Source organism: Chelmon rostratus, chromosome 9 (assembly GCF_017976325.1).
Source record: "Chelmon rostratus isolate fCheRos1 chromosome 9, fCheRos1.pri, whole genome shotgun sequence".
NCBI lineage: Eukaryota > Metazoa > Chordata > Actinopteri > Chaetodontiformes > Chaetodontidae > Chelmon > Chelmon rostratus.
Genome location: NC_055666.1, coordinates 28,920,112 through 28,943,329, shown reverse-complemented (window position 1 = coordinate 28,943,329; position 23,218 = coordinate 28,920,112). Strand labels below are relative to the sequence as shown.

Here is a 23,218-nt window from a genome sequence, read left to right as displayed (position 1 = left end):
GCAGAGAAAGAAGAAGCAGCAGCAGCAGCAGAAGAAAGACAGAGAAGAAGAAGACCGAGCAGCAGCAGGAGGATTTCCAGTCTCGTTGAAGATGAATGTGTGTTTGCTGGTCCTGGGTCTGGCCCTGGTTCTGACCCTCTGTGTAGCCCGGTCTCCGTACCAGGCAGTCCTGCAGCACAGTCGGATCAGAGGCCGGCAGCAGGGGTGAGTTTCATACACGCTGCTGTAAAGTTCCCATGATCCTCAGCTGTGACTTATTTTAATTTCTTTGTTTGTTTTATTAATGATATCCAGCTGTGACTTTATAGAGAGCTCGTTGTCTTTCAGCCCCTCATCATCATCATTTTTAATTATCAGGATCTTCTGACTGTAATTAATATGTAATAACCTCATTAATACCACCTTTATTCTGCTGTGGCTTCACGTTTGTATCTGAAGGCTCCTGAACTGTTTCTGTTCAGACTCAGTGCTGGAAAACGTCACTTTATGGATGTAAAGTTCTGATGGGACTCTGTTCATTTCAGGATTTTCTGTGGGGTTTTTATCTGAGGGCAGCATAGTCTTCACCAGTCCACCTTAAAAGCCTGAAAGTCTTTGGATAGATTAAGGTGGAAGCAGTCCCCTTGATGAAAGTACAGCTGCTACATTAACTCCTGACTCTCTCATGAAATCAGCAGAAATGCAGCTTTGAGTCGACTTTCTGCTGTTTCTTCTGTGATCGTCCTGTTTAAATGACTTCATGTGTGTTGATGCATGAAATGAAAAGCTGTGATTGTTTCTGATTGATAGCAGCTGCTGTTAGAGCGAGTTTCAGTTTTATTAAAGACCCGGGAACATCCTCACCGTGTTCAGTGACAGAGGACTGAATCATATAAAACAGCTGAATTTGACAGATTGAAGTGAAGCTCAAATGTTGGATGAAGGAGTGTTTCTCTGTCTGCTTCTGATCTTTGCGTCTCTTCTCTCTTTCAGGCCGAATGTTTGTGCCATGCAGCAGCTGAAAGGCACCGATAAGAAATATTTCACCAACTGCAAACAGTGGTACCATCGCAAGATCTGTGGAAAACCCACGTGAGTCTGAGCGTCCGTCAAACTGTCTGCAGCCACACATGCAGATACGTCCAGCTGGTTATGTGGACACACCTGTTAAAGTGTTTTTACTTCCTGTGACTTGTTCTGTTCTCACTGAGTGTTGACTTGACTTTCCTGTCTGTGGTTTAAGAGTTTGTGTTTAGTGGACGGAGGAATGTCCCTCTCCAGAGGTGTCCTCACCTCTTATATAACCTCTGAAGGAGAAAAGACTTCGGTCTGGCAGAACCATCAGTGTGAGTTTACGTCTGAGCCACAAAATCGACTCAGACGGTTTAAAGGACGAGTCCAACTGTTTGCTCTGAGCTTTAACTCGTTCTCACGCGTTTTATTTCTTTATTGTTCGTCACATGTGGACTTTTGACCACCAGCGGCGCTGTGGAGCTGTTATAATGTACATGACCTACAGGTGGTGGTAATTCACCAAGAAAAAGACAGCGAAGAAGAAGACTGAGAATGTAAACATTGAGGTTTACATGAGGAATGAAAAGTGTTCAACATGTGAGAAACACGCTTCTCTCGTGGTGCATTTAGTGCCTGTCAGAAACTCTGACGCCTGAGATTTAACAGTTAATTCTCAAAGAGCATCTTCAGTATAACCGAGTAAATTCACATTTTTTTTTCTTTATGACTTCTATTTAAATGTTTAATATCTTCAAAGAGATGTGAAATTCACACAAAGTAGCTTAAACTCTGTAAATAAGCATCAAATTATATGAAATAGAAACGGAAGCAGAGAGGAAATATGCTGCTCGTAGACGAGCTACAGCAAAGAAAATAGAGAAGAAGAAGAATCGTCTAGTGCCGCACTGACATCTACAGTCAAAAACAAAATGAATGTGGTTTACACCACCGAGAACCACAGAAGAAGAGGTGTAACATCCAACCAAAAGCATGCTGGAGATAAGAATTTAGGAAAAGCAGCAGCTACAGCTAAAAGGCTAAAAGGAGTCTATTGTGAATGATGCTGCCTAATTCATGAAGCTGACCAAGCTCACATCAGCATGCTAACATGTGCACAGTGACAACGCTAATATGCTCAGAGTGACAATGCGCGCATCAGCATGCTAACATGTGCACATCTGTATGCTAATGCGCTCACAGTGGCAATGCTAACACGCTCACAGTGACAATGCTAAGACGCTCACAGTGGCAATGCTAACGCACTCACAGTGACAATGCTAAGACGCTCACAGTGACAATGCTAACACGCTCACAGTGGCAATGCTAAGACGCTCACAGTGGCAATGCTAACGCACTCACAGTGACAATGCTAAGACGCTCACAGTGACAATGCTAACACGCTCACAGTGGCAATGCTAACGCACTCACAGTGACAATGCTAACGTTGTCACACATTCAGGTTCAGGTCGCCGCTGTAGAAACAAACAGGAATCGGTTTGTTGTGAAGTTGAACTAGCGGTTAGCGGTCGATTAGCGTCCTTCAGTCCTCCTGGAGGTTTTTAATGAGCTCTTTGGTCTCAGAAACGCAGCACTTTGACGTCGCTTTTGTTTGTTCCTGAAACAAAAAATCTGATGCTTCAGACTTCTGTGTGTGAGACTGAAGGAAACACACACACACACACACAGACACACACACACACACACACACACACTATTAATGAGGCTCTGGCAGCAGTGGACCAGCTGTGTCACAGATCCCACTCTGCATGGGCTGAACAGGATTACTGTGTGTGTGTGTGTGTGTGTGTGTGTGTGTGTGTGTGTGTGTGTATGTGAGTTTGTGTGTGAGTGTGAGTGTGTTTGTGACTATGTGAATTTGATTTTGATGGCAGTTTTTGTCTCTGTCCAACCCTTTAGTCCAAGTCTCGAGAGTCCAGATACGCCGGCAGGACGCTGGATTGTTGCTAACTAGAGCAGGTTCTCAGACCGGATCAGACCGGCTCTACACGCCGACATGCAGCCGGTACAAAGTCAGCTCACATTTGGTGTGTGCCGACACTCTGCCGTGATTGGCCCAAAAAGATCGTTTGATCCCTCCTGTCCAACGGTTTGATAGCTCAGCCTGTAGGGGGCGACAGCAGGCCTTCACACTGGACCCCTTCGTGTTTTTTAGGCTTTAGTCGTGTGACAGTGCTATCATGTGATCATGTGATGAGCTCTTTGTGACATCATGTGATCAATAATCCATTGTCATGATCTGATCGACTCTCTCGGTCTCTCTGATTGGTTCTCTCTTGAACGTCTCATGATACAAACTGTGTCAGAGCTGATCAGTGTTTTTAGTTTCCATGGAGACAGCTGCCTCAGCATTATAACTGTCAATGACAGTCAAAGTAATTTGTCCGTCTCCATGGAGACGATGTACTTCTTCACTGTCCTCCATCACTTCTTTTTTCTGTTTTTTTGTCTTTTGTTCTGTTACTTCTTTTTTTCCTTCCTGTTCTTTCTTCTTCTTCTTTCTTTAGTTGGATCTCTTCTTCTCCTCTCATCTCTTATCTCTCTTCGTTTTCTCACCTGTCTCTCTTCTATGTTGTCCTCTCGTCGACTGTCACTGTCTCTCCGACGGGGACAAAAAGCATCGAGGTGGACGGTCCTTGAGGGGCTGCTGGTGGTTGAAGCTGCCTCGGGTAGAGGTGGAGACCTGATCCAGGTCTTCTGGTGAATATTCTGTCAGTATGAAGACGTCGAGCTGTAAATGAGCGTCGGGAGGGCTGATGTGATGAAGATGACGGAGGTCTAACAGATGAAATCTGTTTGCTGTTTCTCGTCTAAGAGTCGCGTGGCAGCTTTCAGTGGTTAAATAAAGTTTTTTAAATTCTTCCTGTGCTTCGGGCCGACTGTAAATGTGAACTGGTTTGTATGTTTGTCCACATATTTCTGAGTGTTTGTGTGTTCAGGTCTCGGTGATTCAGCAGGATGCTGAACGCGGCTTTAAAACGTTCAGTCAGAGGAGGCCAACGTTTCTCACAAACAGACTCTTTCAGCTCACATCAGGAAGCTGAAGAAAGAGGAAGTGAGAGTTTCTGTGGACGTTTGTAGGAAGTGAAGCTGTTGGAGGACCTGAACACACACACACACACACACACACACACACACACACACACACACACACACTCGGCCTGTGGAAACACTCAGCTCTTACCTCTGACAGTTTCATTAGATTTACACTGGTGGTCGGCAGCTGTTTGAAGTGCGTCTGTGAACAGTCTTTGTCCTCGTTTTGTGTGTTCTGAGACGGAGGATCGGCAGATCAGAGGTCAGCAGAAGGAAGACACATAACTCTCAACCCCCGCCTCCCCCCGTCCTTCCTCCCCCGAGACGTCAGACAGTCCACTGCTCGGCCTGCTCATTGCTATTACGAGGCAGCAGAAAGTGCTTCTTCCACTGACCAACAAAGGCCTGGTCTAAAGCCGGCAGTAGTTTTGGTCTAAAGCCGGCAGTAGTTTTGGTCTAAAGCCGGCAGTAGTTTTGGTCTAAAGCCGGCAGTAGTTTTGGTCTAGAGTCAGTGTGGTGGTAGTTTTGGTCTAAAGCCGGCAGTAGTTTTGGTCTAGAGTCAGTGTGGAGTCAGTGTGGCAGTAGTTTTGGTCTAAAGCTGGCAGTAGTTTTGGTCTAGAGTCAGTCTGGCAGTAGTTTTGGTCTGGAGTCAGTGTGGTGGTAGTTTTGGTCTAAAGCTGGCAGTAGTTTTGGTCTAGAGTCAGTCTGGCAGTAGTTTTGGTCTGGAGTCAGTGTGGCGGTAGTTTTGGTCTGGAGTCAGTGTGGCGGTAGTTTTGGTCTAGAGTCAGTGTGGAGTCAGTGTGGCAGTAGTTTTGGTCTGGAGTCAGTGTGGCGGTAGTTTTGGTCTAGAGTCAGTCTGGTGGTAGTTTTGGTCTAGAGTCAGTGTGGAGTCAGTCTGGCAGTAGTTTTGGTCTAGAGTCAGTCTGGCGGTAGTTTTGGTCTGGAGTCAGTCTGGCGGTAGTTTTGGTCTAGAGTCAGTGTGGAGTCAGTCTGGCGGTAGTTTTGGTCTAGAGTCAGTCTGGCAGTAGTTTTGGTCTAGAGTCAGTCTGGCGGTAGTTTTGGTCTAGAGTCAGTGTGGCGGTAGTTTTGGTCTAGATTCAGTGTGGAGTCAGTCTGGTGGTAGTTTTGGTCTAGAGTCAGTGTGGAGTCAGTCTGGCAGTAGTTTTGGTCTAGAGTCAGTGTGGCGGTAGTTTTGGTCTAGAGTCAGTGTGGCGGTAGTTTTGGTCTAGAGTCAGTCTGGTGGTAGTTTTGGTCTAGAGTCAGTGTGGAGTCAGTCTGGCAGTAGTTTTGGTCTAGAGTCAGTCTGGCGGTAGTTTTGGTCTGGAGTCAGTGTGGCGGTAGTTTTGGTCTAGAGTCAGTGTGGAGTCAGTCTGGCAGTAGTTTTGGTCTAGAGTCAGTCTGGCGGTAGTTTTGGTCTGGAGTCAGTGTGGCAGTAGTTTTGGTCTGGAGTCAGTGTGGCAGTAGTTTTGGTCTAGAGTCAGTGTGGAGTCAGTGTGGCGGTAGTTTTGGTCTAGAGTCAGTCCGGCGGTAGTTTTGGTGTAGAGTCAGTGTGGCAGTAGCTTTGGTCTAGAGTCAGTCCGGCGGTAGTTTTGGTGTAGAGTCAGTGTGGCAGTAGTTTTGGTCTAGAGTCAGTGTGGCGGTAGTTTTGGTCTAGAGTCAGTGTGGCGGTAGTTTTGGTCTAGAGTCAGTGTGGTAGTAGTTTTGGTCTAGAGTCAGTGTTGCAGTAGTTTTAGTCTGGAGTCAGTGTGGCGGTAGTTTTGGTCTAAAGCCGGCAGTAGTTTTAGTCTAGAGTCAGTGTGGCGGTAGTTTTGGTCTAGAGTCAGTCCGGCGGTAGTTTTGGTCTAGAGTCAGTGTGGAGTCAGTCTGGCGGTAGTTTTGGTCTAGAGTCAGTGTGGAGTCAGTCTGGCGGTAGTTTTGGTCTAGAGTCAGTCTGGCGGCAGTTTTGGTCTAGAGTCAGTGTGGAGTCAGTGTGGCGGTAGTTTTGGTCTAGAGTCAGTGTGGAGTCAGTCTGGTGGTAGTTTTGGTCTGGAGTCAGTCTGGTGGTAGTTTTGGTCTGGAGTCAGTGTGGTGGTAGTTTTGGTCTGGAGTCAGTGTGGTGGTAGTTTTGGTCTAAAGTCGGCAGTAGTTTTGATCTGGAGTCAGTCCGGCGGTAGTTTTGTTTTGTTTGCTGTGTTCAGACTTCACAGAAAGTCAAGTTTTAGTTCATCTGTGGAACTGAAGCACTGAGTCTGGACTAAGTCCTGACAGACATCAACAGATAAATCCTGATGTCTTGTTATAGTTCAAGATTAGACTTCATTGACTCCAACACTGAGTCTGAAGACGCCCGGCAGTACATAATGTCATCAAAATGAGCTCCACCTTTAACTTATTCATGCAGCAATAACTATAATACAGCAATATAATATCTGATATTCTTTACACTCAGTACTTTAAGCATACTTTGATGGGAATGCTTTTGTACTTTTACTTCAGTAGAAGTATTTTGGGTGCCAGACTGTAACTTGTAACAGAGTATTTGACCTCAGTAAAAGGTGTGAGGACCTTTTCCATCCCTGCAGAAGTAGCAGCTCAGCTGATTCCCTCATGGCTGCCGGGCCACCAGCTGACTGGACCGTTCCCCAAACGGAGCGTTTTCTACGTCTCGCGTCCACGTAACGACGGCGTTTTAAAACAGGATGAAGGAGTTCCGCTTTGACGCGTCGACGTGCCTTTGGTTTGTGGTGCTGGTGCTATCTTTGCTAACAGGACTAACAGGTGTACCTCTAGTTGCAGGTAACCAACAGGTAATAGCTTTTGTCTGGCTTCTGATTGGCCAACATGGCTTTAGGGTTCGGGTTATATCGCCCCCTGTTGGTGTGGAAGGCTCTTGACAGCGCTTGAGTTCAGTTTTTGCATTTTCATATCAGATTTTTTTAAACTGTGCTTGCGTGGATGGGATTTTTTTTGAGAATGAAGGAGGATGATGATGTCCAGCTCTATTCATGCAGGTGTAGATTATCACCTGACACTCGTCGCTGTGACTCTGCTGATTGAAGACAAGCTGTTTAGCTTTATGATGACAGCTGACCTGGGTTATTTCTGTGGGAGTTTCTCTGCTCTGAGTTCTTCATTCCACCTCTTTCATTTCTGCTCTGCAGTTTGTTATTTGTTGCCATGGTTACGAGCTTCCACACCTTTCCGTCTGACTCGACAGAACCTCAGATTACACAACATCCCTGGAAAAGTCATTTTGTCCAAAAGTGGTTTAGTTTGGAGCCGCTTCATGTTTGAATGAGAGAGATTTATCTGACAAACGGAGTGAACGAAGGGTCCAGGAGAACGCTGCGAGTCCTCTGGTGATGCATTTTTCTCTGCTGGAAGTTTCTGGAAGGTTTCTCTCGAGCGACTCGACCCCGCCGCCTGAATTACTGCGACCTCGCTCTGTTTGTTTTATCAGAAATCCATGGCGGCCATCTTTGTTTATGTGCAGACGAGTTTCCATCTGGTCTGATAATCAGTCCAGTGTGTGTGCACCAACACACACACACACACACACACACACACACACACACTCACACAGTCAGTAGCTGATCTCTGTCTGAGAGTTTTTCCTTTTTCTGTCTCCAGATGTTAAATTTGAGTTAATGAAAGAAGCTGCTGCTTGACCTGAAACCTGACAGACCCGACAGACCCGACAGACGCGACAGACCTGACAGACACGACAGACGCGACAGACACGACAGACCTGACAGACCCGACAGACCCGACAGACTCGACAGACGCGACAGACCCGACAGACACGACAGACCCGACAGACACGACAGACGCGACAGACCTGACAGACCCGACAGACCCGACAGACGCGACAGACCCGACAGACCCGACAGACTCGACAGACACAGCCCTGCCCTCAGATCCTATGTGGACTCTGGTTGCTTTGCTGTGGGGCTTCTGGTTTGGTGGAGGGAGACTCTTGACCTCAGGTCCAGAACAGGTCTGCCCTGCCCCCCTCCGTCTGTGTCTGCCACCCCACAGTGTGAGTCTGACTCGCTCTCTGGTCATTACACAGAATAAACTTATATTTAAAGTTGAGGAGCAGCTGACCTGAAGCATTTCTGTCTCTGTCAGAGATCTGTGTGATCCTCAGCCTTCACTCATCTCACAGGACAAACAGAAAGAGACGTTGGAGCCGGATCAGCCTGCAGCCTCTGGTGCTGCTGAAGGTTCACTTTGATCCTTAAAAACATGAAAACTTTGAATTCTTTTATAAGATGCCATATATTCATTTATATATATTCATTTATATCAATCATGTGCCTGAAGGAGAAACTCTTCTTCTCTTCGCCGCTCTGGGACATTTTAGTTTGTGGAGATCAGGAAGCGAGGAGGCCTCAGAGGCTCCTGGTGGTTTAGTGTTTTTTCTGGCCGTGAGTCTGGGTCCCCCACCAGGGTCTGGTCTGGCTTCAGATTCTTCTTTTCTCTGAGGAAATGAGCTTTATGAGCCCAGACGGCTGAGCCACATTTATTATGGAAATCTCTACAGGAAGTCATGAAGGGCTCTGCTCGGCCTCCGCCTTCATTACAGCGCACACTGTGCCGCTAGCTGGACCGGAGCTCCGAGGCCTCGGTCCTCCTGAAGCACGTCGACACGGGAACGCTTCATTTTAACAGTGGAACTGAAGAAGGTTGAAGTCTGAAGCTTTTCTTGTTTGAGTTGTGATTTTTGTTTTTGTTTTCAGTCTCGTTTGTCGTTGGTTTCTCGGCTTTTAGCGTTCTGAGGCTGCAGCTGTCACATCTATGATGTGTTCAGTTACCACGGTTACAGCTGTCCCTCTCTGTTGTTGTATACAGTGGACTGACTCTCCTCGGTTAATCCTGTTAATCTCGCTGCTGACTGCGTGAGAATATCTGCAGAGGAGCGTCGTCACATTTCTTTAGTGAACATCTCAAAGATTTATACGTTAGACCGTCGACATGAATCCTGAACTGAGTATTTCCTCCTGATAGTAACTTAGTGTGAAATCCCCCACACTCAATAAAGTTAGCTTAGCTTTTCATAAATGTCGGCCTGCTGCCTGCACGCTTTCACGTCTCAGTGGATGAATTTAGACAATAAACCATCAGATAACACGACTGAGAGACGCTCCTTATTAACAGATAAATGAACTTCATCATTGATCCAGTCAGGAGCTGCACAGGCTGCTGAATAACCAGCAGCTCCATGAGGCCGCCATGCTCTCTGTAGAGAAAAACTAAAAACATGAACCAGAGTTCTGCCCTGATCTGCAGAAAATGTCACGACGATCCGTCTGACAGTCGCTCATGGACAGATCGTTGATTGGCCCGACAGGAAGAACTGTTCTGATCCAGGATTAGGTCAGCAGGGTCCTCAGAAGGATCTGGATCTCCATCAGATATTCTGACTCTGATAGTGAAATCACATTTCCTGTCATGTAAACTGGATTATCATGGGAACTTCTTTGTGCCTGATCTCGTGGACATAGTTGGACTGTACCTGCAGGTTCTGCTCAGCAGCAGCAGCCGTACGGTGCACATAATTTTATTAGCAGCATTTTACACAGACAGGAATTTATGTGTCTGCAGGAGGAGAAATATTACAGAAAGGTTACGAGGTTCTGAGGTGGAAACAGAGTTTTATTGTTTTTCCTCCTGAGGCTGAACCCTGCAGAATGTGCTGCTGTGAAAGAGGCTTCAGTGAGCCGATGTGTGTGTGTGTGTGGGGGGGCTCCGAGCAGCACAGGAAGGCATGAAGCAGAGAGAGGAAGGAGGACAGGGAGTGGAGGGTTTCTCATGACAGTTTGATGGAGGACAGGAAGGAGACGTGGATCCTCATGTGTCCTCTTGTGTCCTCTTGTGTCCTGCTGCAGGGTGATCACCTACGAGTGCTGTCCTGGCTATGAGAAGATTCCTGGAGAGAAGGGCTGTCCAGCTGGTACGACCTCTGACCTCTGACCTCTGACCTCATGCACACAGCATTCATAACTCAGACCGCTGAGGCTTCCTTAGTTATTGCAGAATAAATAATAATGTTAATGAATAACAGTGATTTCAAGATTAATGAGAAACTTCATTCTAAGATGTGTTGATAGCCAATGAATGAGCTTCTTGATTCCTCCGTATATATATTATTTACTTTTTTGCTCGTCGGTCGACTTTCGAAGTGATGACAACAGAAGGACTCTGGCAGTGTGTGTAAAACCTCAAACCTTCACCCTGAGTACAGGCACAGATGCATTGTGGGACAAACACGAGGACCTCTGGTTTATTGTAGCTGCAGCTGAGGGGTTGTTTGTGGAGAGTTTGTTGATTATGAGTGTGCGTATCATTGCAGCGCTGCCTCTGGTGAACATCTACAACACTCTGGGCGTCGTGGGAGCCTCCACCACTCAGATGTACTCTGAGCGGGCCAAACTAAAGGACGAGATCGAAGGTCCGGGAAGCTTCACCTTCTTCGCTCCGAGCAACGAGGCCTGGGCCGCCCTGCCGACAGTCAGTACATCCCTCACTCCTGCTCCTACGAGTACACAGCAGGCTGACAGTAGTCCCAGACGAATGCAGTATTTCCTCCTGAGTGTCTGATAAGGAAATTACTCAGTCTTTTTTTTAATGAAACTATATATTCATGAGGTGTTTTTAAAGATTCATGTCTTCAGTAGGAACCAATGGGCTTGGAGCTGAGAGCCACAGACAGTCCTGAAAAGACAGAACAACATGTTGATGGTTTGAGTCTGAACATGAGATTAACTGATGCAGAGAAACATACAGATGAACTGCAGACGGATATTTTAGATATTTAAAATACTGACTGGATATGTTTATATTTTGTCGCTGTGTGTGTGTGTTTCATGATGTTAGAGGACATACTGTAACTGTCTTACACAACACCTTAGCAACCTCTTTGCAACCACCTAGCAACAGCATAACTAGCTACATCTTAGCAACTCCCCTGCACCACCCTTTTAAGCACCGTAAACACCTAAGCAACCCTCGAGCAACCGACTAGCTCAGGGGTCGGCAACCTTTACCCCTTAAAGAGCCATTTGGACCCGTTTCCCACAGTAAAGAAAACACTTCGAGCCACAAAAGCCTTTTGACATTTAGAATGAAAAAACACTGCATAGAACGTTTTTTTTGTCTTTATGTCGTATAAACAAACCATGTTGCATTTATGAAATCAATGAACGACTGCAGAGAAAACGAAATGACATTTCTGCCTGCAAAACATTTTGAACTCAGAATTAAAGACGTTGAGTTAAAGGTTCTTTCAAGTAAAATACTCTAAAATACTCAGTGTCTATTTGAGTCCTTCTTGTATTTCTGGAAAAAAATTCTCCACTGGCAGCAAACCAAAAATGCCGTCCACTCTCTGCAGTCAGCTGTCAACATGAATAATAAAAGGACTATTTCTCTGAACAATTAAAAAAATATGAATATATGCTAAATAATAGGCAATTAAAATATGAACGTGGTTAATGTGATTTCTGCTCCTGAACCTCAGCGCCGTCACCTGCATCTTTACGCACGATCGTAAGCTGTCATCTGTGAGCGCACACAATGTTTGCTTCAAAACGAACGAATTAAATAAAATACATTTTAATTAAATGCTCATTAGTTATTTTCAGGAGCCGCATCAGAGGGATGAAAGAGCCGCATGTGGCTCCGGAGCCGCGGGTTGCCGACCCCTGGACTAGCTGCTAAAGCGCAACCACAATAAATCAAAGTCAGCTTTTTTTGACTCTGGAAACCAACTAGCAACCCCTTGGCACCCACTACAACCACCGGACTAACCTCCTACTGTAGCAACAACTCAGCAACCACTATGAACACAATAGAATCACCTAGTAATGCGCCTCCACTACTAAGTAGCAACTAGCCAGAATGCACTAGCGACCACCCAGTAACACCCCAGCAACAACCCCAAATTCCAAATGCCGCAGGCTGGAGTAATGGTCGGGTTTAATGGTTTGAAATTTTGTGCCACATTTGACTGAGAAAATATGACATCTTCACTGAACTTTGAGACCCAGCGGTGAAGGACAGCATGGCTCTCTTGTCCTTGAACACACCGTGGCTGCGTCGCTTCTCTTGTAAGAAGGCAAAGCCCGGTGGTTATAGTACATCCCTGTGTCTCTGCTGACGCAGCGTGTGGTTGGTGTTGTGTTGCAGGAGATTCTGGACGCTCTGGTCAGCAACGTGAACATCGAGCTGCTGAACGCTCTTCATTACCACATGGTGAACCGCCGGCTCACCTCCGAGGAGCTGAAACACGGATCCTCCTTCGCCTCCATGTACCAGGACTTCCATGTTCACATCCACCACTACAGCAACGGGGTCAGTGATACAGAAAATACACACTGTAACACACTGTAACACACAGTTACACACTCTGTAACACACTGTAACACACTGTAACACACAGTTACACACACTGTAACACACTGTAACACTGTAACACACAGTTACACACTCTGTAACACACAGTTACACACTCTGTAACACACTGTAATACACAGTTACACACTCTGTAACACACAGTTACACACTCTGTAACACACTGTAACACACAGTTACACTGTTACACACTGTTACACACTGTAACACACTGTAACACACAGTAACACACAGTAACACACTCTGTAACACACTGTAACACACTGTAACACACTGTTACACACTGTTACACACAGTAACACACGGTAACACTGTAACACATTGTAACACACAGTTACACACACAGTGTAATGCGCTGCAGCTCTGTCATGTTCAGATGACTTTAGACTTACAACATAAATATTTGTAGTGACGCACTAACAGTCACTCTGTCAGCTGTTTGTTGTCGTGTGTGTGTGTGTGTGTGTGTGTGTGTGTGTGTGTGTGTGTGTGTGTCAGACATATAAAGGCTGAAAAGGTGGTGGTGAACCAGTCAGGAGGGTATAAGCAGCCACCGGAGGTGAAGCGGGGTCAGTCATACTGACTCAACAGTAGTTTTATTACGCCTTGTTAAAATTATTACTATGAACATAATTTATAAAGTTTCCAATGTTGTTTTGTTTTGTGGAGATTTTGATTCATTGTGTCTGATGTTGGTCCAGCTTTGGGCCGCCTGAAATGAATGGCAGGTCTGGAATCAGGATGTCTTTGCTAACCGTTGTGTAACATCTGTTTCCTGATGGATTAGGGTGAATGCATTTAAATGTATATTGAAGCTGATTGGCCGGTTAGAGAGAAATGTCATTTTTACTGTTGTTTTAGTGGTGGATCTTCTGCCCAGTGCTGGAGGTTTACATGATGGACCTGTGCACAGTATTATAGGTGCTGTGTGGGCTGCCACATCACTGGCCACACTGGAAGGATGGAAGGTTTATTCCAGTTCCAGTGTCAGAACAGAAGTATATCGTCTGCGTAAAGACTGATCTAAAATTAGTGTTTAGTGTTTGGATTCTTTTGGTGCGCATGTTCTGATGAATGAATGGGGACAGAGACAGTGGACATCCTGGACTCGTCCCCCTGTGCAGCTTGGAGCTTTGTGAGGTTTGCTCAGTCGTGATGAAGGAGGCTGAGGTGATAGTGATGAAGATGCTGTGTAGTAGTGGTGTTCTAGTGAAGTGATGAATAACACATTAAGTTAAACAGTCTGTGAGCGTTGCTGGATTCCTATTGGCCGTTAATAAAACCTGTTTGACTTCTTCTGTACGGTGGTCTGTTGGTGGTCTTATCTTCTTGGCTCGAGTCTTTCTCTGATCAGAACAGTTTGCTGTAACATGTTTGGATGATCATCAGAGTAACAGATCTGTTCGTCACCTCCTCAGATTGTGACGGTGAACTGCGCTCGTCTGATCAAACCTGACCAACACGCCACCAACGGCATCGTGCACGTGGTTGACCGCGTCATCACCGCCATCTCCAATGACGTGCACACACTCCTCGACGTCGACGACGACCTGGAGACGCTGCGTGTGAGTACAAGTTTTACTCAGAGCAGACCAGAAGGTGGAGAAGGTCGATGTGAATGTAGGTCTTTAATGATAACTTCCTGTTTCTGTGTTTCAGACGGCGATGGCCGCTGCAGGTCTGACCGCCATGTTGGAGAACGAGGGTCAGTACACCATCTTCGCTCCCACCAATGAGGCCTTTGAGAAGATCCCTCAGGAGACCCTGAACAGGATCCTGGGTGACCCCGTGGCTCTGAGAGGTGAGCAGGAGGCGCCCTGACTCTGTGACTAGCTGCCTGCATTATATGTAGTTTTAGACCAGCTGTAACCTTAATGAACTTGACCTGTCCGCCCCCCCTCAGACTTACTGAACTACCACATCCTGAAGCACATGCAGTGTGCGGAGTCGATCGTGTCGGGGACTCCAATGGAGACTCTGCAGGGCACCATGCTGGAGGTCGGCTGCGACGGAGACCAGATGACGCTGAATGGGAAGGCCATCATCACCAAGAAAGACCAGCTGGGAACCAACGGAGTCGTCCACTACATCAACGAGCTGCTCATCCCGGACTCAGGTACTGAGTACTACAACAATACTAGTAGTACCCCCACAGCATCGAATACTGATACTACTACAGCATGTAATACTGAGAGTACTGCTGTTAAAGCAACAGTACATACAACATAATCCACACCGCTAAGGTGGAGTCGTTCATTACATCAACAAACTACTCAGGTACCAGGTACTAATACTAAAAATAATACTAGTACTGAGAGTACTTCCATCAAAACTGCACTACAACACATCCAAAGTAAACTGAAATAAAGACATCACTGCACTGAACATACTGCTACTATACAGCTCTAAAACCACTATTACTGCGTCTCATAATGAGAGTACCTCTATCAAAACTCCAAGTGTACTGAAGTACAAAATACTATATCCGCAGTTAGTACCCAGTAGTAATAGTAGTCGATGCAGCACTTTGTCACATTGACTCGGTGTTGAATGCATTCTTTTTCAGCCAAAGTTCTGCTGGAGCTGGCTGAAGGTTCATCTGTTGCCACGGCAACCAGACTGTTTGTTCAAGCGGGTCTGACCCCCCACCTGACGGGCTCCGAGGCTCTGACCATGCTGGCTCCTCTGGACGACGCCTTCAAAGGTACCTTTCTGTCTGCGAGTGTCTGAGCTTTGACCTCAGGAGGGTGTCTCCCCCCCCCCCCCCACCTGCACAGAGAGACCAGGTCTTCACCTGAACCAGGTTTCTGTTAGAGAGCTGGTGAAGTGTAACATCAGTCATGTTGGACTCAAGGCTGACTGCTGAGAGCAGAATCAGATGGAATGTAGCCTTTAATGAATTTACTGTGTGAGAACAAATAGTACCTAGAATAATACTTACAGTGTACTTACAGTGGAGTACTTCACTGGGGGCGGCCATGCTTGTTTCATCTTTCATTTGAGAATTTATTGTGTTCTTCTTGTCAATTTGTAATTTGTGTACGTGAAAATCAAAAAGAAGGAGAATCTAAAAATACACCTGATTGGTTTTTAATCCAGTGAGACAATAAACGAGACCTTTGTGAGACACTCAGTGGCCACTTTATTAGAGACACCGGTGCAGTGTGCTACAGCACTAATGAGCCTTTGATGACACCTGTCATGTTCGTAATAGAAGCGGCTCTGTGTACGTTCAGTCCAGCACCTTAACTCTGACCTCAGAGATCAACATCGTTGAATTAGAGCCTGAACATGAGAAACTTCACATCAGATAAACTGAACTGTTCTATTAGATTGTAACGGATTGACAGGAAACTGCTGTATTTACCTGAGCGTCTCTTGAACAGGTAGTCTGACCATGACGCCTGACATGAGGAAGCTGATGACCAATCACATCCTGAAGGAGCAGCTGTCCTCCAACTCTCTGTATCACGGTCAGGAGCTGGAGACGCTGGGAGGCCTGAAGCTCAGAGTCTTCGTCTACAGAAATGTAACAGCTTTCATTTGTTTATTCACTTTGGCTCCATCGTGACTTTGTGGACACTTTTTATCAGCCAATGGCACATCAGCGTCCATGTCCACCCAGCAGCTGTTGTCATGCTCTCATTCTGACGGTAAAACAAGGATTTGTTGTCGTGGCGGCTTCACTTCTGAAAACTCGACTCTGCAGACTCACCTGGTTTCTGGCAGAGCTGCAGTTCTGCACTCTGGTCTGGAGATGCTATTAGCCTGCTAGCAGCTCTGTCTGACCCTCTGGCTGCTCATGTAGCGCCATCATCAGGTTAACATTTCAATGTGTCCAACACATTGATTTATGACCTGTAGAACTAATGACAGCCTCATCAGCCTCAGCTGCACCTAATTTACTAATGCTAAAATGCTAACACGCTAAACTAAGATGGTGAATGTGGTGAACATTATGCCAGCTAAACATCGGCATGTTAGCATTGTCACTGTGGATATGTTAGCGTGCTAGTGTTAGCATTTAGCTCAAAGCAGCGCTGTGCTTGACACTGGAGCCTTTAAGCCTCCTTTCTCATTTGTTCGTCTCATGAATGTCAAAGACTCTAGTTTTATTCTGATCAATGCGTCTGTCTGCACGACTAGCACAAACACAACCTGAAGCCTGTTTTTTATTTACTACAGTGAGCGCTGAGGTGACCTACACTCACCACGGTCCCTGAATGCCTCCCGTGGGCACACAGTGTTGGACTACCCAGCTGTAGTGTTGAGGTTGTTTGACGTCTCTGAGATGAGAAACTCAGAACATGTCGGATTGGGCAGACCTGTTCATGTTGGGCTGTTTTCATTGGCCATAAATACTGTCCCTTTCTCTTGAGTGATGACATCACAGAGTTCATGGCTGCTTCCCGTGAATAACTTTAACAAATGCATGAATCAGTTTGTCTGTTTGTGTTCAGTCTCTTTGAAGGTTTTCAGTTAATGATGTGAAATGCAGGATGAGTGCAGGAAACGTGGTGACGTGTCCCACGCTGCAGCCTCATTACTGCGACCACATGTGATGATGATGTCATCCAGAACCTCCCGTGGCGACGAATCAGCCGCCTGCTGACAGACAACCAGAAAAATAGATGCAGGGGCATCCAGTCAGCTTCACAGACACAGCGAGGGTCAGATTGGGGTCCAGCAGGTCCAGAGGTCGTAGAGTTTCTGTGCATGGTGACCTGAGAAGGAAAGGTGTTTTAAAAAACCTGGTCTGATCTGGTCTGTGAGCACGTGGCCTTCTTCGATTAGCTCAAATCGATTGTTGTCGTGTTCAGTCAACCATCAGCGAAGGCTCGTCGTGTTGCCTCGGCAACAGTTTGATGTGTGTAAACATCTTGCGGCTGATCGTGCTCTGATCAGTCTCTGGTTGTCTCCTTAGTGGCTCCACATGTTCCAGGTCCTGGACTCGTGGGTGGCTCACATGTCTGCTCAGTAATGAACTCTGCAGACCACAACAAGCTTCCTGCTTCCTGCAGCTGCTAAGTCTTTCCAGACACTGTGTGTGTGTGTGTGTGTGTGTGTGTGTGTGTGTGCATGTGCGCCTGCCTCATTCTCTTCTGTGTGTGTGCGTATGTGTGTGTGTAGAACCTGTGCATTGAGAACGCCTGCATCGCTGCTCATGACAAGACCGGACGTTACGCCACCATGTTCACGGTGGACAAAGTCCTCACTCCACCAATGGGAACAGTGATGGACGTCCTGAAGGCAGACGACCGCTTCAGGTGAGCATCTTCAACAAAGACGAGGCAGGGGGGCCGGAGAGCTGACCTGTCCGTCAGGTCATAAAGCTCCTGCTGAAATGTACTCCTGAATCTTGTCTGTCAGGAGTCGCCTCCTCAACCATCCTGAAGCAGCACAGTTCATGAACTGTCTACAGTTTACAGCTTCATCCACAGGCTCAGGATCAGGCTCAGCATCAGGCTCAGGATCAGGATCAGGCTCAGCATCAGGATCAGGATCAGGCTCAGCATCAGGCTCAGGATCAGGATCAGGATAAGGATCAGGATCAGGATCAGGCTCAGCATCAGGATCAGGATCAGGATCAGGATCAGGATCAGGCTCAGCATCAGGCTCAGCATCAGGCTCAGCATCAGGATCAGCATCAGGCTCAACATCAGGATCAGGCTCAGCATCAGGATCAGGATCAGGATCAGCATCAGCATCAGGCTCAGCATCAGGCTCAGGATCAGGCTCAGCATCAGGATCAGGCTCAGCATCAGGATCAGCATCAGGCTCAGCATCAGGATCAGCATCAGGATCAGCATCAGGATCAGCATCAACATCAGGATCAGCCTCAGGATCAGCTTCAGGCCTCTCCATTATGAAATAAGCTTTATTTTTATTTCAGTTAATCCTTCAGTTTTCGAAGGTCTCGTTTTGACCGATCTGAAGCAGATTGAGCCAGATTCAGTTCTCTGTGACAGACTAACCGACTGAAACAGTGACTGTAGACGAGGGGGGAGGATGGTCTGCAGCTCATCGGGTGACGTAGACACGGGTGATGCTGGATGTGAAGAGAAGAAGCTGTTTCGTGGTCGTATGTTTGGTGACTCATCTAACCAAGTACGAAACAAACCGGCTCCCTCCTTGTTTCAGCCTCCTGGTCGGTGCCATCCAGACCGCAGGTATGACGGAGCTGTTGAACCAGCAGGGGGCGCTGACCTTCTTCGCTCCCACCAACAACGCCTTCAACGCCATGTCCCAGCCCGACCTCAACAGACTGATGCGTGAGTGTGAAACAGAAGAACTGATGGACCCTGTGTGTTACTCATTCATTCATTAAAGACCTCACAGGTAAAGCATTAGTCCTCTTCATTACAGCGAGTGTCTGCAGCAGCCACGCTGCTGTTAAACTGTAGCAGGAAACGGTTCCATCAGCTCGCCGCCGTCCTGCTCCTTGTTTGGTTCGAACGCTCAGAAACATTTTGTTTATGTGACTCACAGCCAACAAATGGCTCTGAAGGGGGTTATATAATCCGCAGCAGCAGCCTAATAAAGACATGTAGGGAGGCTGGAACGGGGCAGAGGGACGGGGGGGATGGGGTGGAGGGAGGGGTGGGACAGAGAGACGGGACGGAGGGACGGGGTGGAGGGTCGGGGTGAAAGGGCAGCAGATGTGGGATCACTCAGAGTCCTCATTACTCTGCTTCACATGCTCAGTGTGTCCTCCTTCTGCAGGTAACCGTCAGGAGCTGGCAGGTGTGCTCAGGTACCACCTGGGGGAGGGCATGTTGGTCAGCGGAGGAGTCGGATCTCACACCAGAGTCAAACCTCTGCAGGGAGAGAAGCTGGAGCTCGGCGTGGTCCGTCCTCTCCCCTCACCTCATTTTCAATAACTTTATTTAAACGCTGATCAGAAGTGGTGACGGCTGTCGTCTTTGTTTCAGCGTAACTACACCGTGTACGTCAACAAGGTCCCGGTGGCGGACGCAGACCTGATGGCGACCAACGGAGTTGTGCACGCCGTCGACAGCATCATCAAACCTCTGCGTGAGTGTTAGCATTCAGAGATTCAGGACTTTCACTTGTTAAAGTGTCTGTTGACACCGACGATCAGCTGAGCCGTCACTCAGAACACCGTCAGATTATCTTCAGACCACCTGCAGGTGGAGACCAGACTCCACCTGAACGATGTTCAGTAACTGCAGGATGTGGAAATAAGCAGCTGTTCAGGTTCAGCATATCAACCATATGATGTGAATTATGATGTGATGTGTTCAGGACAAGGTGTGAACGCTGCCTTTGAGCTGCAGATGCTTCAGTGTATTCTGTAGTCCACATCCTGCAGCAGCAGCAGCAGCAGCAGCTGGTGGTGCACTGAAAGCCCTCTGCAGAACAAGTGGAGTTAACACAGAGTGTCTCAGGCTCAAACGTCCTGTCCCCTTCATGTCTCTGCAGCTCCGAAGGTGGACAGAGAACAAGCTGACGGACCTGCAGCTGCTCTCAGACCAGCCGCCTCCTCCAGGGTGAGAACCTACAGCCGACACTCAGAGCAGCCGTCAGACGGTCTGCATAAAAACTGACGCGCTAACGTTCACGACACATCCTGACATTTACACCTGGAGTCAGCTGACCAGTCCCAGTAGCTCAGACAGGTAGAAGACAGAAACCCCCTGTTTGTCTTCAGTCAGTGACGTCCACACTCACTCTCACTCTGGTCTGAAACCTTCAACAGGACAGTTTTCCTGCTTTGGTGAAATAATAGTCCATTTATCGACAACAAAGGTGGCTTATACCTGGTGTGTTTTCTTATTCTGCCCTTCTTTCTGTCTCACAGGCTGCTGACTCCAAGAGCTTCAGGAACGGTGAGTTTGTCTAATTTCTGTGTTTTTGAAACGTTCTGCCTCCACAGCTGCTAATGCAGCTTTTCGTGCATTTCCTGTTTTTCCAGATGACCTTTTCCAGAAGGTGGTGAGGAGTCGCTCCAGCAGGACGATGAATCAGTAGAACTACAGAGGAGAAGCAGACGTCAGCAGAACAGAACATGTTCTCCACCCAAAGTGTCAAAAGTCACAAATCTTACAGGAAAAATCCCCCGAAATCCTTTAACACTGCAGTTTGATGCGTTTCTGGACTCGTTCTGATCGTTCGTCCGTCCAAAACCCGAACAAACTTCAGCTCTTAGCTTCAGTCCCTCAGAATCAAACAGCAGCTTCAGTCGTACAGACGCAGAGAAACAGCTGCCATTCCTCCAATATTCAGTTTCTGCCTTCGATAAGTCAAACGGAACGATTCCGACAACAGGCTGTAAAACTGATGAAGCACGAAGACGAACACACTGATCACACAGATCACACAGACCGTCACTGATCACACAGACCGTCACTGATCACACAGACCGTCACTGATCACACAGACCGTCACTGATCAAACAGATCACACTGATCACACTGATCACACAGACCGTCACTGATCACACAGATCACACAGACTGTCACTGATCATACTGATCACACAAACCGCCACTGATCACACCAACCGTCACTGATCACACAGACCGTCACTGATCACACTGATCACACTGACCGTCACTGATCACACCAACCGTCACTGATCACACTGATCACACAGACCGTCACTGATCACACCGACCGTCACTGATCACACTGATCACACTGACCGTCACTGATCACACCAACCGTCACTGATCACACTGATCACACAGACCGTCACTGATCACACAGACCGTCACTGATCACACCGACCGTCACTGATCACACTGATCACACAGACCGTCACTGATCACACCAACCGTCACTGATCACACTGACCGTCACTGATCACACAGACCATCACTGATCACACAGACCGTCACTGATCACACTGATCACAGGGATCACAGGGATCACACTGACCACACAGATCCTCACTGATCATACTGATCACACAGACCGTCACTGATCACAGTGATCACAGGGATCACAGGGATCACACTGATCACACAGACCGTCACTGATCACACAGACCGTCACTGATCACACTGATCACACTGATCACAGGGATCACAGGGATCACACAGACCGTCACTGATCACACAGACCGTCACTGATCACACAGACCATCACTGATCACACAGACCGTCACTGATCACACTGATCACAGTGATCACAGGGATCACACTGACCACACAGATCCTCACTGATCATACTGATCACACAGACCGTCACTGATCACAGTGATCACAGTGATCACAGAGATCACACTGACCACACAGATCCTCACTGATCATACTGATCACACAGACCGAAACTGATCACACAGACCGTCACTGATCACACTGACCGTCACTGATCACACTGATCACACTGATCACAGGGATCACACTGACCACACAGATCCTAACTGATCCTAACTGATCATACTGATCACACAGACCGAAACTGATCACACAGACCGTCACTGATCACACTGACCGTCACTGATCACACAGACTGTCACTGATCACACTGATCACAGGGATCACACTGATCACACAGACCGTCACTAATCACACTGATCACACAGACCATCACTGATCACACAGATCACAGGGATCACACTGATCACACAGACCGTCACTAATCACACTGATCACACAGACCATCACTGATCACACAGATCACGCAGACCGTCACTGATCACACGGATCACAGGGATCACACAGATCACACAGACCGTCACTGATCACATGGATCACAGGGATCACACTGATCACACAGACCGTCACTGATCACACGGATCACAGGGATCATACTGATCACACTGACTGTCACTGATCACACAGACCGTCACTGATCACACTGATCACAGGGATCACAGGGATCACAGGGATCACACTGATCACACAGACCGTCACTGATCACACAGACCGTCACTGATCACACGGATCACAGGGATCATACTGATCACGGGGATCACACTAATTACACATTAATGATTGACTGTTTGCTGTTTCTCTTTGGCCGCTGTTCGCCATTTGTTAAAATGTTAAAGCATTCTGGGAAATGCAGGAAACCACTAACAGGCTGAGAAAAGGTTTGATAGCCGATCAGATCAATACCTGTTCATCAGATGAATCAAACAGTGTGAGAGGATCTGAGGGGGATTTTTCTTCTTCATCAGTCAGTCAGACGTCTGTGTGGAGAGAAGAAGAAGAAATTTTGTTTGTGAAGAAGTTTCTTTTTATTTTTGTTTTCTGTGTACTGTAAAAAAAACCAAAAGTCCAAACTTTGACCCTTTTTGTAAAGTGTGTTTGTTTTCATTGTGTACTCTGTGTGTCGTTGTCCTGTAGCATGTCGGCAGGTTTGAGCTACAAACAAACAAACAAACAAACAAACAAACAAACAACATGACCTGACAGATTTTAACATTTTTCCTTTCTGTTTTTTGTAAAATAAAGCTGAAAAATTGAGCTCTGACAAGTGTCGTCTGTAAGTGTGTGTGTGTGCGTGTGTGCCTGTTTGTGTGTGTGTCTGTGTCTGTGTGTGTGTACCTGTTTGTGTGTGTGTCTGTGTGTGCACGTGCGTGTGTGTGTGTCCGTGTATGGGTGTGTCTGTGTGTGCGGGTGTGTCTGTGTGTGTGTGCCTGTTTGTGTGTGTGTGTGTGTCTGTGTGTGCACGTGCGTGCGTGTGTGTGTATATCCATGTATGGGTGTGTGTGGCCTCGGGGTTCAGGCTGGGTTCAGGTCTCTCTCTCTGCTGGTTTGTAAAAAGGCAGCAGAGCGTCGACGCGTCACAGCCGTCACGCCGACTCA

The 23,218-nt window shown here is 47.2% G+C and overlaps 1 protein-coding gene across 1 annotated transcript; it reads left to right on the top strand.

The window, feature by feature from the left end:
• Window position 1: 1 nt before the first annotated feature.
• Window positions 2–22,876, top strand: tgfbi (transforming growth factor, beta-induced). Its single transcript, XM_041943724.1, has 17 exons — window positions 2–204; window positions 973–1,071; window positions 9,918–9,982; window positions 10,382–10,539; window positions 12,217–12,381; window positions 13,860–14,006; window positions 14,101–14,242; window positions 14,345–14,557; window positions 15,008–15,145; window positions 15,828–15,970; window positions 17,572–17,708; window positions 18,583–18,713; window positions 19,165–19,289; window positions 19,374–19,476; window positions 19,885–19,952; window positions 20,264–20,291; window positions 20,378–22,876. Exons 1-17 carry the CDS (start codon window positions 92–94, stop codon window positions 20,431–20,433), a joined length of 2,031 nt encoding a protein of 676 aa, XP_041799658.1. The 5' UTR covers window positions 2–91; the 3' UTR covers window positions 20,434–22,876.
• Window positions 22,877–23,218: the final 342 nt, after the last annotated feature.

Coding starts and splice junctions, on each gene's coding strand:
- tgfbi (XM_041943724.1), top strand. CDS start 92: ATGAATGTGTGTTTGCTGGTCCTGGGTCTGGCCCTGGTTCTGACCCTC. Junction 15,971..17,571: donor GAGTCTTCGTCTACAGAAAT/GTAACAGCTTTC, acceptor GTGTGTGTGTAG/AACCTGTGCATTGAGAACGC. Junction 19,477..19,884: donor CAGCATCATCAAACCTCTGC/GTGAGTGTTAGC, acceptor ATGTCTCTGCAG/CTCCGAAGGTGGACAGAGAA.